Genomic DNA, 18,415 nt, shown 5'->3' on the forward strand with positions numbered 1-18,415 from the left:
CATGTAGTATCTCTCGCTCTGATTCAGAAGGAGCAAGGCTGACTTAAAGAGATCACTAACGGGATTTGCTTTCTCTTACTGCTGGTGTCTGTGTGCTGAGATGGTCTCCGGCCTCTCAGGTCATAAGAGCACCTTTGCATTTCACCAGACTATTTTACAGAGCATCCCCTCCATGCACCATGCATGGTGTTCTCATGCCGGGCCATATATGATAGACGGTGATAGGCAGAAGCCTCCTAAGCTGAAGAAGAGGAAGAAAGCATCACCCTACTCCTGAATCAGCAGAAGCATGAGAGGAAAGAGCTCTAAATTCTGCAGTGAACAAGGAGCCCGGGGTGACGGATAAGTGAATTCCTTAGTGAATCTATAAGGAAGTCGAATGCTGGGGCACGGATAGTGCAGCATCTCACACCAAAGCTGGCCTTGTGCTCACAGGGCACATCCACAGTTCCCTTTCACTGCTGCAGGTTCATTCTGGAGGAACAAGATTTGTGTCTTTATATGAGAGGACAGTGTAGAAACAGAAAATGAAAGCATTTTGGTTAAATTAAGCCATATAGAGTCTTCGGGATTATAGGCAAGGATTTTTAGCAGCTTACATTGCTCGGTATTGAGCTATTCTGAGTAATTAACTGAAAGTGGTGTTCATGTTTCTGTGTACTACACAGGAATGTACATTATTTTGGGATTTATTAAGGGATCCAGTGAGTGCAGCGAGGTGTCGCAGGTGAGCCATGTGCTGTACCTCCTTACTCTGGTGTGTATGGAGGAGTTTCTTGCGTTGGCAGGGTGCTGCAACCCTTACCTGACTGTGTCTGAGGCATATATCAGGTGAGCCATGTGCTGCAGCGGTTTTCCCTGCTGTGTATATGAAAGAATGCATTGGGGGATCCATGTACTGCACTTCCTTACCCTGCTGTGTATGTGGAGGAGTGCATTGGGGAATCCATGGATTGCAGCGGGGCTCTGCCACGGCCGCGCTCGGCAGACCACGTGACTAGAGCGACCGGCCCTGGGTATAGCCATGTTCAGGGGCGGATTCTCAATGAGGACCAGCCCAGGACATACCACGTGGTCTGCCCAGCGGGGCTCTGCCACGGCTGCGCTCGGCAGACCACGTGACTAGAGCGACCGGCCCTGGCTAATAGCCATGTTCAGGGGCGGATTCCCGATGAGGACCAGCCCAGGAGATACCACGTGGTCTGCCCAGCGGGGCTCTGCCACGGCCGCGCTCGGCAGACCACGTGACTAGAGCGACCGGCCCTGGCTAATAGTCATGTTCAGGGGCGGATTCCCGATGAGGACCGGCCCAGGAGATACCACGTGGTCTGCCCAGCGGGGCTCTGCCATGGCCGCGCTCGGCAGACCACGTGACTAGAGCGACCGGCCCTGGGTATAGCCATGTTCAGGGGCGGATTCCCGATGAGGACCGGCCCAGGAGATACCACGTGGTCTGCCCAGCGGGACTCTGTCACGGCCGCGCTCGGCAGACCACGTGACTAGAGCGACCGGCCCAGGAGATACCACGTGGTCTGCCCAACGGGGCTCTGTCACGGCCACGCTCGGCAGACCACGTGACTAGAGCGACCGGCCCAGGAGATACCACGTGGTCTGCCCAACGGGGCTCTGCCACGGCCGCGCTCGGCAGACCACGTGACTAGAGCGACCGGCCCAGGAGATACATCGTGGTCTGCCCAGCGGGACTCTGTCACGGCCGCGCTCGGCAGACCACGTGACTAGAGCGACCGGCCCTGGGTATAGCCATGTTCAGGGGCAGATTTCGATGAGGACCGGCCCAGGAGATACCACGTGGTCTGCCCAGCGGGGCTCTGCCACGGCCGCGCTCGGCAGACCACGTGACTAGAGCGACCGGCCCACCGGGGGATGCCCGATCCCCGATAGGCCAATCCGTCCCCTGGCCATGTTTCAGTCTGGGATGGCAAAAAAAGGTTGAGCTGGTTTCTGATTAAGAGGGTGAAAGCAACTTTAATTCCCTCTGCCTCACTGCATGACCTGCAGATGTAAAATGCCTGCCACCCATAGGCAGTTCTCCACAGGAAGCTGGACACTTGGAAAGATTGGAATTACAATTACACATCTGGGGGACTGCAAACAGGATGTTCATCTGCTGCTCTTCATTTCCACTGGGAATAGGATAGGAAGTAAGGGATATTGAGCAATGTTTCATACTGTCTGGTCTTACGCATCCAGAGATCCACGCCCCAGCCATGGTTTAGAAAGTATATTCTCTCTTCACTAGGTTACTTTGAGTCTGCCATATAATCTCATTCTTACATACCTTAGTGTTGGCCAAGTGCTATATAAGCTTTTGTGGTGACATCACAGACTTTAAAAATAGATGAAATCAAGAAACAGTATCTCTGTTCCCTTAGCCTGGGGACAGTACATGTGATATTGTACTGGGGTATTGCGGCACTGTTTGAGTGACGCAGCCTGCAGCCTCATGCCCCAAAATGCACCAAGGGTATCTGTAGTACTGGCCGAGCAGAATACTCCCTGTGCCAGTGTAATGCTGTGCTTACAGCTGTCACTTAGCTTTTCTTGCAGGCTTACGAACATCAACGGACGTCAGTAATGACCCTCACAAAGTGAGATTACAAGCAGGACTCTGCCCTTATTCACTAAGCCCCCTGCATATTCGTTTCACTTCCTCAGCACAGGTGTGAAATCATGCTAAAACTGCACAATTTTTCATAAAATCCAGAAAGGCTATTTCACTTGTACCTGGCAAGGCAGAGAATGCCTTCTAATGCTTTGAAAGAGCACAAGCCTGTGTGTGGTATCTGTGTAACATGGCAGCAGGTACTCGTGGAATTTGTTGCCAGAAGATGTGGTTAGTGCAGTTGGTGTAGCTGGGTTTAAAAAAGGTTTGGATAAGTTCTTGGAGGAGAAGTCCATTAACTGCTATTAATCAAGTTTACTTAGGGAATAGCCACTGCTATTAATTGTATCAGTAGCATGGGATCTTCTTAGTGTTTGGGTACTTGCCAGGTTCTTATGGCCTGGATTGGCCACTGTTGGAAACAGGATGCTGGGCTTGATGGACCCTTGGCCTGACCCAGCATGGCATGTTCTTATGTTCTTATGACCCTATGTTTCCTGGCTGAAATGGGTTGGATTTCTCACCCTTTCTAACTCTATTTCTTGGACCTGGCAGTTTTCTCCTTTTCCAAAGCAATTAGAAGCTGGGTTGGGATCCAGCATGAGAAGCCTTCATTTCACCCTCTTTTATAACCTCCCATCTAGCCCAGCCACTGCAGTAACAGTCCTTGGCCAGGGGTCGCAGAGCCTGCTACTCGCACACTCTGAGGATGGCTGAGGTTCAGAGGCTGTGAATTTTAGCTGCTCTAAAAAAAAGATTTAACAGCTATTCATTCTCTGTTGTGAAATTAAATATTTAACTATATTTAAAATAAGGAGAGATACAAAGTTAAAATATATAGTCTTGGATGGAACGTGTAATGCTACAGTGTGATGAGCTAACACAGCTAATTTTGTGATGTCCCATGTTTGTGACAGGCAAACTCATCATTTTAAATTAAGGGACTGATTTTCTAACCTGCACTTGTATTATAATGTTTGTTGTCACTATAATGTTAGCCACATTAAAATCGTCCATTAACATGTTATAGCAGACAAAAATAGTATTATGGCTTAATAAATCAACCCCTAAATCAATCCCTCAGGGATTGCTGAAAGCAGAAGCTGCATCAATTGATAGGTGACAGGACTTGGCAATATTGGTTTGCTACGGAAGGTGTGTGTGGGGGATGGGGGTTGCACAAGAAGTAGAGGGTTACAGTTACTCTGTGTGTCTTAGAGGTATTATAAAGAGCGTTACAGTTACTCTCTATATATTAGGGTTATTATATAGAGGGTTGGAGTTACTGTATGTGTATGTTACAGGAATTATATAGAGGGTAACAGTTACCATGTGTGTGTTAGGGGTATTATAAAGAGGGATACATTTACTCTTTGTGTATTAGGGGAATTATATAGAGGATTACAGTTACTCTGTGGTAATTGGGGGAATTATATAGAGGATTACAGTTACTCTGTGTGTGTTAGGGGTATTATAAAGAGGGTTACAGTTACTCTTTGTGTGTTAGAGGAATTATATAGAGGGTTACAGTTACTCTGTGTGTGTTAGGGGTATTATATAGAGGGTTACAGTTACTGTGTGTATATGTTACAGGAATTATATAGAGGGTAACAGTTACCCTGTGTGTGTTAGGGGTATTATAAAGAGGGATACATTTACTCTTTGTGTATTAGGGGAATTATATAGAGGATTACAGTTACTCTGTGTGTATTAGGGGAATTATATAGAGGGTTACAGTTACCCTGTGTGTGTTAGGGGTATTATATAGAGGGTTACAGTTACTGTGTGTATATGTTACAGGAATTATATAGAGAGTAACAGTTACCCTGTGTGTGTTAGGGGTATTATAAAGAGGCATACATTTACTCTTTGTGTATTAGGGGAATTATATAGAGGATTACAGTTACTCTGTGTGTGTTAGGGGTATTATATAGAGGGTTACAGTTACTGTGTGTATATGTTACAGGAATTATATAGAGGATTACAGTTACTCTGTATGTGTTAGGGGTATTATATAGAGGGTTACAGTTACTGTGTGTGTATGTTACAGGAATTATATAGAGGGTTACAGTTTCTCTGTGTTAGGGGTATTATAAAGAGGGATACATTTACTCTTTGTGTGTTAGAGGAATTATATAGAGGATTACAGTTACTCTGTGTGTGTTAGGGGTATTATATAGAGGGTAACAGTTACTCTTTTTGTGTTAGGGGAATTATATAGAGGGTAAACGTTACTGTGTGTATTGGGGTATTATATAGAGGGTTACAGTTACTGTGTATATATGTTACAGGAATTATATAGAGGATTACAGTTACTCTGTGTGTGTTAGGGGTATTCTCACAGGACAAGCAGTATGGTAGTCCTCACATATGGGTGACATCAGCCCAATCATGGAACACTTTTGTCAAAGTTTCTAGAACTTTGACTGGCACCTACTGGGCATGCCCAGCATGGTAGTAAACCTGCAGCCAGCAGGGGTCCCCCTTCAGTCTTCTTTTTTCTGCACAGCAGTAGCCACGCGGGTTAAGGAGCTGCACAAAGATTCCTGACAGGAATTTTCCTCACGGAATTACTAAAAGCTTTCATACCGCACAGGGGTCCCTCCTTCAAATTTTTGACTCTGAGGTACTCCAGTAAGTTTTTCCCGTTTTCGGTCGTTTCCCGTTGAGTTTGGCCCTCATGGCCTACTGGCCGTCGACCGTACCGCGGCTCATTTTTTTCGGAGGCCATGGCGTCGGGGTTCTGTCGGTGCCCGGACTGTACTCGCACCATGTCCATAATAGACCCTCATAAAGTCTGTGTAATGTGTCTTTGGTGCGAGCATAATGTCTTGACCTGCACCAAATGTGCCATAATGACACCAAAAAGTCGCAAGGCCAGAATGGAGAAAATGGAACTTCTCTTCCATTCTCAAACCCCGACGCCGTCTATTGCACCAACGTCATCTGAACGGGCACCGTCCACTTCATGCCAGTATCGGCCACCGGCCGGTGACCACCCAGCATCGACAACTTCTGGGCCTTCGACTATCTCTACCCCCCTCAGGACCGAGGGGATCGTAGAGAGAAACATCGGCATCGACACTGGAAGTTTCGGACCATCGAGGAAGGAAAGTCATCGACCTCGCCATTGCCCGAGCCGCCATCGAAGAAACCCTGTCCAGAAAAGGCACCAACCTTTTCTGCGACTGGGTCACCGAGGCAACCCTCACGGATGGGTATCGAGAGCCGCGAAACCGCCTTTACCGGTGATTCCTCCGGCTAATGCCTCTGCCTCCTTCCCTTCCAGAGCCGGGGCTGCTTGCTCCAGGTCTCCATGAAGAACTGGACCGGATGGTTCAGGAGGCCATCGATAAGGCGATGCACAGATTCCAAGGTCCCCAGCGCCGAAATCAGTGCCGGTCGCGGAACCGACTATCGATCCCATTCCGGCAGCATTGGCACCACTGCTCTCGAAGATGGAAGTGTTTATAGCCGCTTTTCCACTGATGGATCCTGGGTCACCAATGGCTCTGGTGGCTTCCCCGCTTACTCTGTCATCGGGAGGAGAAACACCGTTCCGCATTCTGCCATCAGGTGTCCTGCCGATGCGCCCATCGGCGCCACCGATCCATCCATCGATGCCCTCGATGCCTGCACCGGTGCCCTCGATGCCTTCATCGGTGCCTCCAGTACTTCCCTTGATGCCTTCGGAGCCTAGACTGGGACCTTCAGGAATACCATTGTCCTGTCCTTCTCAGGTTCCTAGAGAGGCAGGTGCTGATCCCTATGACTCCTGGACCGATGATTCTTCTCAAGACACCAATGACTTGCCATTGCCACCTTCTCCTACTGAAAGCAGGAAGCATTCTCCTCCAGAGGACCTATCCTTCATAAATTTTGTGAAGGAAATGTCTGAATTGGTTCTCTTCCAATTGCAGACTGAACAAGATGACAGACATCAAATGATGGAGCTGTTATAATTCCTGGATGCTCCCAAGGAAATAACCTCCATCTCTATTCATCAGGTTCTTTTGGATCTCCTCAAACAGAACTGGGAACACCCTGGTTCTGATGCTCCAGTCAACAGAAAAGCTGATACCACTTATTTGGTCCAGTCATCCCCAGGATTCCAGGAACCTCAGCCTGATCAGCAATCTGTGGTTGTAGAATCTGCCCAAAAGAGGACAAAAAGATCAAAACCCCACTCTTCCTTTCCCCCAGGTAAGAAACAGAAATTCCTGGATGCCATTGGCCGGCGTGTCTTCCAGGCATCAATGCTCATCTCTCAGATCGCCTCTTACCAGCTGTATATGACCCAGAACAACAGGGTCTTATTCAAGCAGATACAGGACTTTGCAGAGTCCCTGCCTCAGCAATTCCAGGAACAGCTTCAACTACGCAAAATCCTGCTTAGTCCCATCTCAAACTTTATCATTCATAGGGGCAGACTTGGACACCTTGCAGGCAAAGGCATTTCTGCCTCGACAGCGAGCTCTCACTCTCATCTCTCTCGCACACCAGCTACAGTCTCAGCGCCACACGACTGCACGCCATTTCCTCATCCTACTGGGACACATGGCATCCTCAGTACAGGTTACCCCAATGGCCCGCTTGGCCATGAGAGTCATGCAGTGGACTCTAAGGTCACAATGGACTCAGTCTGTCCAACCTCTATCGACCACTGTCCACATCACCGACTCACTCCGTCAGTCTCTAACCTAGTGGAAAAGTCAGATCAATCTCCTCCAAGGCCTGCCCTTTCAGGGTCCAGACCCTCAAATAATTCTCACCACCGATGCTTCCAACCTCGGCTGGGGAGCCCATGTTGCCGATTTGCAAACACAAGGAACTTGGTCTCCAGAGGAAGCCAAACACCAAATCAGTTTCCTAGAGCTGCAAACAATCAGATATGCTCTCAGGGTGTTTCAGGATCGCCTTTCCAATCAGGTCATCCTGATTCAGATGGACAACCAGGTGGCCATGTGGTACATCAACAAACAGGGAGGGACGGGCTCCTACCTACTGTATCAGGAAGGTGCACAGATATGGGCGGAGGCCCTCTCCCACTCGATGTACCTTAAGGCCACCTATTTGCCGGGAGTAGACAATGTGTTGGCGGACAACTTAAGTCGCGTTTTCCATCCGTACGAGTGGTCCCTCAACCCCACAGTAACGGTCTCAATATTCCAACGTTGGGGTCATCCTCGCATAGACCTCTTTGCGTCACCTCAAAACTGCAAAGTAGAGAACTTTTGCTCTCTCACTCGCAGCCAACACTCTCAGCCAAGAGATGCGTTCTCCCTCTCATGGGCAACCGGTCTCCTATATGCATTTCCTCCACTTCCACTTCTCTCAAAGACTCTTGTGAAGTTACGTCAGGACAAGGGATGCATGATCCTGATAGCACCTCACTGGCCTCGCCAAGTGTGGTATCCAGTACTTCAGGATCTCTCCATTCGCAGGCACATTCCCTTGGGAAAGGACCCGCTTCTGATCACTCAAATCGACGGGTGCCTACGCCACCCCAATCTTCAAGCTTTGTCCCTGATGGCCTGGATGTTGAAAGGTTAATTCTTCAGCAACTTAACCTTTCGGAGCCAGTTTTCCGTGTCCTGATTGCTTCAAGGAAGCCTTCCACGAGAAAGTCTTACCTACATAAATGGAACAAGTTTGAGTCATGGTGTTCTTCTCAATCCCTTGATCCCTTTACCTGTTCCACCATGAAGTTTCTAGACTATCTCTGGCACTTGTCAGAATCAGGTCTAAAAACTTCCTCCATCAGAATGCATGTCAGTGCGGTAGCCGCCTTCCATAAAGGTGTCGGGGATGTCCCTATCTCAGTACAACCCCTTGTTACACATTTTCTGAAAGGCTTGCTTCACCTCAAGCCTCCACTGCGCCCTCCAGCCCCTTCTTGGGACCTCAGTCTGGTTTTGGGTCGGCTCATGAAACCACCATTCGAGCTTCTCCAATCCTGTGATCTTCGCTATCTCACATGGAAAGTGATTTTTCTTTTGGCACTCACATCTGCTTGCAGAGTTAGTGACTTACAGGCCCTAGTTACCTATCTGCCTTACACTAAACTTCTGCTGGACCGGGCTGTACTCTGCACTCACCCTAAGTTCTTACCTAAGGTAGTATCGGAGTTTCACATTAATCAATCCATTATACTACCTACCTTCTTTCCCAGGCCCCACTCCAATCCAGGAGAACAGGCTCAACATATCCTTGACTGCAAACTGGCTCTAGCCTTCTATCTAGACCGTACAGCTGCCCACAGGAAAAGCACTCAATTGTTTGTCTCTTTCCATTCCATCAAATTGGGGCAGCCTGTGGGTATGCAGACTCTCTCCTCCTGGTTAGCGGACTGCATATCCTTTTGCTATCAGGAAGCAGGCATCCCACTTCAGGACCGTGTTAAAGCTCACTCTTTGAGGACCATGGCGACTACAGTAGCGCACCTACACTTGGTGCCACTTCCTGACATTTGCAGGGCTGCCACCTGGAGTTCTCGCCACACCTTTGCAGCCCATTATTGCTTGGACAAAGCCGGAAGACAAGATTCCATCTTCGGCCAGTCTGTCTTGCGCAACATTTTTATAACTTGATGTACCAACAACCTTCCGCCTGCCCGTTAGGGTTCAGGATGCCCTCTACCAAATTCCACCCCAGTCCTTGTGCCTATTGCACATCTTGGGTACATTTGGTGCATTTCTTGGACATCCTCAGCTCGGTACTCACCCATATGTGAGGACTACCATCCTGCTTGTCCTGTGAGAAAGCAAATGTTGCTTACCTGTAACAAGTGTTCTTACAGGACAGCAGGATGTTAGTCCTCATGAAACCCTGCCGCCGCCCCGCAGTGTTGGGTTCGTTATATTTTCTTATTTTATTTTTCGGCACGTCCTGTAGCTTTAAACAAGACTGAAGGGGGACCCCTGCTGGCTGCAGGTTTAGTGCCATGCTGGGCATGCCCAGTAGGTGCCAGTCAAAGTTCTAGAAACTTTGACAAAAGTGTTCCGTGATTGGGCTCCATCCTGTGATGTCACCCACATGTGAGGACTAACATCCTGCTGTCCTGTGAGAACACCTGTTACAGGTAAGCAACATTTGCTTTATATAGAGAGTTACAGTTACTGTGTGTATATATTACAGGAATTATATAGAGGATTACAGTTACTCTGTGTGTGTTAGGGGTATTATATAGAGGGTTACAGTTACTGTGTGTATATGTTACAGGAATTATATAGAGGGATACAGTTACTCTCTCTGTGTTAGGGGAATTATATAGAGGGTAACAGTTACTCTCTCTGTGTTAGGGGAATTATATAGAGGGATATAGTTACTCTTTGTGTGTTAGGGGAATTATATAGAGGGTAACAGTTACTGTGTGTGAATTGGGGTATTATATAGAGGGTTACAGTTACTGTGTGTATATGTTACAGGAATTATATAGAGAGATTCAGTTACTCTGTGTCTGTTAGGGGAATTATACAGAGGGATACAGTTACTCTCTCTGTGTTAGGGGAATTATATAGAGGGTAGCAGTTACTGTGCGTGTATTGGGGTATTATATAGAGGGTTACAGTTTCTCTGTGTTAGGGGAATTTTTTAGAGGGATACATTTACTCTTTGTGTATTAGGGGTATTATACAGAGGGTTACAGTTACTGTGTGTGTGTTAGGGGTATTATATAGAGGGTTACAGTTACTCTGTGTGTATTAGGGGTATTATACAGAGGGTTACAGTTACTGTGTGTGTATGTTACAGGAATTATATAGAGGATTACAGTTGCTCTGTGTATGTTAGGGGTATTATATAGAGGATTACAGTTGCTCTGTGTATGTTAGGGGTATTATATAGAGGGTTACAGTTACTGTGTGTGTATGTTACAGGAATTATATAGAGGGATACAGTTGCTCTGTGTATGTTAGGGGTATTATATAGAGGATTACAGTTGCTCTGTGTATGTAAGGGGTATTATATAGAGGATTACATTTACTGTGTATATATGTTACAGGAATTATATAGAGGGATACAGTTACTCTTTCTGTGTTAGGGGAATTATATAGAGGGTAACAGTTACTGTGTGTGTATTGGGGTATTATATAGAGGGTTACAGTTTCTCTCTCTGTGTTAGGGGAATTATTTAGGGGGATACATTTATTCTTTGTGTATTAGGGGAATTATATAGAGGATTACAGTTACTGTGTGTATATGCTACAGGAATTATATAGAGGATTACAGTTACTCTGTGTGTGTTAGGGGTATTATATAGAGGGTTACAGTTACTGTGTGTATATGTTACAGGAATTATATAGAGGGATACAGTTACTCTCTCTGTATTAGGGGAATTATATAGAGGGTAACTGTTACTCTCTCTGTGTTAGGGGAATTATATAGAGGGTAACAGTCACTCGTGAGGGGAATTGTATAGAGGGTAACAGTTACTGTGTGTATATGTTACAGGAATTATATAGAGGGATACAGTCACTCTCTCTGTGTTACGGAAATTATATAGAGGGTAACAGTTATTCTCTGTGTGAGGGGAATTGTATAGAGGGTAACAGTTACTCTTTGTGTGTTAGGGGAATTATATAGAGGGTAACAGTTACTGTGTGTGTATTGGGGTATGATATAGAGGGTTACTGTGTGTATATGTTACAAGAATTATATAGAGGATTACAGTTACTCTGTGTGTGTTGGGGTATTATATAGAGGGTTACAGTTACTGTGTGTATATGTTACAGGAATTATATAGAGAGTTACAGTTACTCTGTGTGTGTTAGGGGAATTATATAGAGGGTAACAGTTACTCATGAGGGGAATTATATAGAGGATTACAGTTATTCTGTGTGTGTTAGGGGTATTATATAGAGGATTACAGTTACTCTGTGTGTGTTAGGGGAATTATATAGAGGGTTACAGTTACTTTGTGTATATGTTACAGGAATTATATAGAGGGTTACAGTTACTCTTTGTGTGTTAGGGGAATTATATAGAGGATATCAGTTACTCTGTGTGTTACAGGAAATATATAGAGGGTTTCAGTTTTATTTAGACTTTTCTTCTTGTTTGTGTGTGTGTTAAGGGAATCAGATAAAGAATTAAAGGTTTTATTTTCTTTGTATATTAGGGGAATTATAGGGTTAAATTTTTATTTTCTCTGAGTTTTAGGGAAATTAAATAGAAGGATAAATGTTTTATTTTCTCTGTGTTTTAGAAAGTTAAAGCTTTATTTTCTGAGGGTCAATTTTATGTGAAGTGAAGGGAATAAAGCTGTTTCCTTGTGTGGTATTCAGTAGTGTTTGATTTTTCTGCTCCCAGTCACACAGTTTCACAGACTGATACAGAAATTTTAAGTTAGGAAGGAAAATGTTCACAATAAGAGTCAATTAAGGATTAAAATCAGCTAGTGAGTAATTAACTCTGACCCTAGCAATTGATTAACTGTAGTCCTGTTGCAGGTCATTGACAAACAGATTAAAATAAAGGCCCTTAAATTTTTTAGGGTATTTTAAATTAGATTAATTATCTTCACTCCTTACACAACTTTATTTATTTATTTATTACACGTTTTTATATACCGGTATTCGTTTTCACATCATATCGGCTTACATGGAACAGATTAATGAAGCTAAGGGGAAGGCTAAGATATGTAACAGCAATGATATAATTCAACAAGCTGGAAATTATATACAAATAAAGGTAGTCAAGTTACATAACTTTAGCAACTCAAGGACATTAAGATGCAGAGAGCAGTGCAGCAGCTGGATGGGGCATTCTAGTCTCTTGCCCTGAGTACCACATGTATGGTCATCTACTTGTTGCTGAGAGGTTGTCTGTGTACACCTGGTGCAAAGCAGACAGAGGTACATAGAAGAGGCCTTCATGGACATAGCAGTGCAGTCCCACCTCCAGTCCAGTAGCCCCTGTACAGCTCTGGAAGAGCAGGGTCTCCTGGAAAGAAAACATCCCATTACTCTGACAGGAAGTGATCCCAGGAGGGCCCACCATCTACTATTGCAGTTGGCAATTCAATCAGTAGGAATGTAGATGGCTGAGTGGCTGGTGATCTTGAGGATTGCTTGGTGCCTGTCTGCTGCAAAGGTAGTTGACGTCACGTATCATCTACATAAGATTTTAGAGAATGCTGGGTAGAGGTCCGCTGTGTTGTACAGTATGTGGATACCAGTGACCTATGAAAGTGCTGGAGGAAGGCTCTAGAAGCCAAATTTAGGTAGGAATTAAAAGCCAGAACCGCAAGGGTTACATTCTCAGAAATGCTCCCCATTCCACACCCAATTCCCCAAAGGCAGGTTGAGCTCTGGAGTCTCATTGTGAGGTTGAGATGATGGCGTTTTTGACAAGCCATCTTGTTTGTCTTGCTCGTAAGAAAATAGTGTATTCAGGGTAATGAAACCACATTGTGTTTTTTGTCTGCAGCTAGGATGTGTGATACTCATCTGCGTGGCCCCATGGGAGTCATTACCTCCCCCAACTTCCCAGTCCAATACGATAACAATGCGCATTGTGTATGGGTGATTACAGCCTTGAACCCTGCTAAGGTAAGTCCCTGGAATCTCTGTTGGTAATTACTGTGATTTGTTTATGATGTCTGTCGGCGAAGGCTGACCCTCTGCAATATGGTGGCTCTTGTTTCTTGCTAGCATCATGGTGCACGTTTTGCAGGTTTGCCCTTGGCTGGCAGTATGCCCTTGCAAAAATCAGAACTGGCAAGAATGTTCTGTGTGTGCCCAAATATGATTCTTCCAGCCTCAAGACTGTGAAGGGTGATGGTGGTTGAGAACTTTAAAATGACTACAGGGGTCATGTGACAGGCAAACATGTCAGGGATGCCCATTAACCAGAAGCCATTGTTTCTCAGGGATCCAGTGACCCCTGGCCAGGTTAAGACACATTTTACCACAACACATGTACTGTAAACTATGGCAACAGTATTTGTACAATAGATAATACGGGACATAGGGGAATCTTGATTGGAGTGGGTTAACACTCCTGAGCAGAGCTTGTAACAGAGTAGAGAAGTAACTGGGGTAGATGCCGCAGTACTGCAGGGCATGGCCTGAGTTAGACTGCTAGCACCGTGCACCAAGAAACGTTGTTATCAATAGGGGCATCGCCCATTCTGTGTTTGTGGGATTGACTGAAAAGCTTTAAAACTTATGTTGGCTCACAGGTTGGGGTTTTTTTTTTTGCTACTTACCATTTTGTACCATTTGTAGAGATTAAGGTACCTTATTCCTTTAAAGGAAAGCGAGAGAGTGATCACAATTAGAAGTATATGTAATGAAAAACGTTCATATCCCAGTTAGGATAACACAGAAATGGGAGATTTAGTGTGGTACGCCTGAGTTAGATTTTCATATTCTCTAGGATGTGTTTTGGGTGCGTGAGTTGACTATGCTTTTGGAAAGGGATTTGGCTAATTAATCATATAGAAATATTATGGGGTAGTCGATTGTTCTGCTTGATTTGATTGGGATGGGGTGGGGTAGATAGAGATGGTCGTTGGGCAATTGTTATGAGAGCGGGACAAGATAATCAAGGGGCTTTATTGATGAGGGAGGGGTGGTATAAGAAATCTTGTTTAAGAGTGGGGTGGCGGGGTGGGTTAGGTTTATTATACTGCGATTGTATTTCTGATATTTTGATTTGTATACATGAGATTTACACGGATGGGGGAAGGACAGAGTGGAGTGGGTGGGATATTAGTTATGGGGTTAAATGTTATTTTGGCGTTGCGTTCTGCTTTGCAGTTTGTACGATTTAAAGTGGGTTATTAAATGTAAGCAAATAAATGAAACAGCTCAGCAAAGCATTTCAGCCATGCTGGCTTTCATCTGTCAACCAGAAAATCGTGCGGGGAATGACAATGACATTATTAATACTTGTTGATTGTATAGATTCCTCTGGCATGCATACATTCAAGTGTGTATATTTAAGTGTACATATTTCTATACATCCAGACCAGTATGCACATGGGTTTGAGTGTTGGCTAGTTTCAGGTCAGCTGAGATTTACACTGCAAGCGTAGAGAAGGGCAGGTTACCTAATGACAGCACTAGGCTTCCTCATTCCCTCTCCATGGTAATTCTGCTCCCTCAGGGGGGACAGGGGGAGATGGATTTCTGCCTTGCCCTGGATAGGGTGCAGATATGTGGTAGGTTTCACAAGGTGCTTGAGCTGCACCGCCTGATCTAGGGTTGCCCTGAGACTGTGTGCTGACAGGGTAGAAAGAAGGGACAGATTTTGCACCCCATCAGAGCCCTGCAAAGATGATTTCCAGAGCTCATGTACGGAAGGAGGGGTCTGCTTTCCCACCATCAAGCTTAAGAACTTACTGCCAATATTAATTACAGATCTCTGTCTATCTGTCAATCGCTGTAGAAGCTTCCAGGCCCCTGGCCCTCTGAGCAGCACAGGCAGGTTAAAGCTCCATCTCTCTGAGAAGGCTTCCATGATGTAGATAAAGTGCTGACATTCCCCAGCCTCGCCTTGCACATTTGTTTTGCTTACAGAGACCCTGCCAGGTGTCCCCTCTGATCCCCTGGAAACTTGTCACCCTGTTTTTCTTTCCTCCTTGGTGCTCCTGCCCCAGCCCCTGCCGACTGACGCCTGACTCGCTTTTTCCCTGCAGACAGACACAGCCTTCGTGACTCTGAGCGCAGCGGGAGGAGCCTGGTCAGCCATGGCACAAGCATTGCTAATAAAAGATAGGAAACCAGGTGGTCCTGGTATTAAACAGAGTGAAATTAATCTGTTAATATAGCAGAAAAAGCTGAAAAGCTTTCATCCGGGTCAGAAAGCAAATAGCAGCATGTCGCTGACTGAATGCAGTCATGTTTGTTACTGGAAGCCCTGGCTTTTAGTCTTTCATTAACAGTAGCAGTGGGGGGAGAGGAGTAGAAAGTAGTAATCTCCTGGAGCTCCTTTTTTTACATTTTTCTAATTAACTGTACTTAAGATCAGTAGATAATATTTGTGTTCTTACAGGCTTTTGTAGTCACTTCTGCTCCCCAGGTGAAGGCTGCAGTGGTGGCATCACTCACAGCCTGTCCAGAGGAGTCCTAGGGACATTCACTGCCTGGCGAACAGCCCCTTAGCCTAAAGGGTGATTGCTGCACTGGTGGGGTAGATGGGAGGGGATTAAAAATGCAGAGCTGAAGGTGCTGTAAGCCCCCCCCGCAAGGCTCCGTTCCTAAACTCAGAACCCAGTGCAGCCGCTGATGGGCCACGATTATAAAAGCATTGATAATACCCTTTCTGGTGAGCACTCCTCTTACTGTACATCTGTCTACCCCGTCTCTCTCCTTTCAGTAACGCAAGCCATAATTTCAGGCCATCACTTTATCTTTCCATTTGATATGAAATACCTTTCACAGTCTGAGCGTGGCACAATGGGCGTGATGGAGGAGAAGCTCTTCTGACATGACTGTCACTAACGGCCAGGCTTCTTCACATGAAGGCCAGCTGTAGCCAAAACAGAGACTGATATCTTTGTACGCTATAAATGAGAGCCACCTGCCATCCCCCAGGAGTCACGCAGCACTGGCAGTGAATCAGGCGCCAGCGACATTGCGCTGGTAGGAAGTGAGAGGCGAGCGGCCGGCAATCCTCACACCTGACGCAGGAGGAGCAGCCCATCAGACTCTCTATAGGAGATGCCTTGTCTGAGGGTGGCACGGACACCTGCCGTTTGTGCTCTTCACAAGCTCAGCATGTCACGAGATCACCGTCCACGCTGGTGGAAGAGTCACAGAGAGGGCTTCCCGTCCACCCAAAGAGGCCAGCAAGCCAAAAAAAGAAACTAAACAAAATGATAAAAGTAGATGGCATGAGTCCCTCAGACAGCTCAGAGCCCTTCTGCTTGGAAAAGAGAGAGGTAGTGAAAAAGGTGGCTTGAGTAAGCAGGATAGTTTCAAATAATCCTAAAACAAAGTGTAGAAAGCATTGTTTTTCCCTGGGCTCCTGAGCAAGCTTTAGGAGCACCCTGGCATTGCTGGAGGAAAAGCCATCGCCTATCCCCAGGAATCAGCTGCAAGAAATAGACTTCATTTTTGGGATCTGGATTGGCCATTGGCGGGGATGAATGCTGGGTCTGATGGACCTTGCTCTGACCCAGTGTGGTACCTCTTAATATGGGTACAAACAGTCAGGAAAGGGTTTGGGGAGGTAGGGGAAGACGTGGATAAGCAGCCAAGCTTTCACGTCTTCCTGGAAGGTGAGCTAACGAGTTCCCAGCGCTGTCTTGCTGGGCATAAACACAGAAAAGTCACTTGTGAGCTTTCCTCAAGCTCCAGTAACTGAGGGAAACGGCTTCAAGAAACACCTACTCTGCCCGAGCACTGCAAAGAGTAAATAAATAACGAGGGGTGACTGACGCAGGAGGATGAGATAAAGCTGATTGTGTCTGAGTGCAGCCAGCAAGCAGGTGAGAGGATAGAGGTGAAGCATTGCCCCGAGGCTCTGCATCCAATGGGACAAAATACACAGTCTTCAGGTTTCTTCAGTTCTGAAAGTAGAAAATAAAATGGAAATGCTGTTTACAGTCAAGAGCTTTAAGGCCACCTTGTCCCGTGAAGTGGGAGCCCCCAGTCAGTCAGGTAACGATTGGAGGGTGATGCCAGCGGTTCCCCCCCTGGTGACTAATGAAGACATTTTAAGTCTCTATTTCTTTTCAGCTGAGAGCAATAGTGCAGTCAATCAGGAGTAAGAGAATCCATGTTACAGTGTAAGATGGTCCCTGTCTGCTGCTGGGTTTCTCTTGGAAAGACTGTGAGGGCTTCCTCAGCTGTTTATTCTGACGGTGGAGCCCAGCATCCGGTGCTAATAAAAAGTAGAAATGAGAGAAGCCTGACGCCACTGCGTGCCTGACTTCATTCTCTGCCTCCCCCACAGGTGATTAAACTCTCTTTGGAGGAATTTGATCTAGAAAGAGGCTATGATACACTCACCATTGGAGAAGGCGGGCAGGCTGGAGACCAGAAAACTGTGCTTTACGTGTAAGTAATTTCTGTCGCTGCCACACTCAATGTCTATGTGTACATTGCCAAAGTATACTCTATCTATACCATGCCATAGTATAATATATCTATACATACCATGCCATACCACACTATGTCTATCTATACCATGCCATAGTATGGTATATCTATGCATACCATGCCGTACCACACTATATCTAGATGTACAATGCCATAGTATAGTATATCTATACATACCATGCCATACCACACTGTCTATCTATACCATGCCATAGTATGGTATATCTAAACATACCATGCCATACCACACTATATCTATATGTACAATGCCATAGTATAGTATATCTATACATACCATGCCATAACACACTATGTCTATCTATACCATGCCGTAGTATGGTATATCTATGCATACCATGCCATACCACACTATATCCTTATGTACAATGCCAAGGTATAGTATATCTATGCATACCATGCCATACCACACTATATCTATCTATACCATGCTAGTATAGTATATCTATGCATACCATGCCATACCACACTATATCTATCTATACCATGCTAGTATAGTATATCTATGCATACCATGCCATACCACGCTATATATGTGTACCATTCCATACCACAATATATTTATTTATTTATTTAGAATTTTTATATACCGATTTTCCAGTAACAGAATTACTAATCAAGTCAGTTTACATTCAAAACAATAACCATGACAAGAAGTTGTCTTACAAAAAACAGGATGATTCAAACTTGGATACAAATAACTGGGAATAACAACATAAAATAA

General features: G+C 45.6%; 1 protein-coding gene across 6 annotated transcripts in view; it reads left to right on the forward strand.

The window, feature by feature from the left end:
- CSMD2 (CUB and Sushi multiple domains 2) overlaps positions 1-18,415 on the forward strand; it is a 653,904-nt gene that overhangs the window by 406,508 nt on the left and 228,981 nt on the right. For 4 of the 6 annotated variants that reach the window (XM_029572110.1, XM_029572106.1, XM_029572107.1 and 1 more), the window contains exons 10-11: positions 13,052-13,173; positions 17,528-17,631. The exons of 1 other annotated variant lie outside the window; for it this stretch is intronic. In XM_029572110.1, the coding sequence (XP_029427970.1) occupies positions 13,052-13,173; positions 17,528-17,631 (226 nt within the window). Of the gene's footprint in view, positions 1-13,051; positions 13,174-16,963; positions 17,061-17,527; positions 17,632-18,415 lie in introns of those variants that run through there. One more of the 6 variants, XM_029572109.1, reaches the window with a different exon arrangement.

Source organism: Rhinatrema bivittatum, chromosome 11, assembly GCF_901001135.1.
Source record: "Rhinatrema bivittatum chromosome 11, aRhiBiv1.1, whole genome shotgun sequence".
NCBI classification, from domain to species: domain Eukaryota; kingdom Metazoa; phylum Chordata; class Amphibia; order Gymnophiona; family Rhinatrematidae; genus Rhinatrema; species Rhinatrema bivittatum.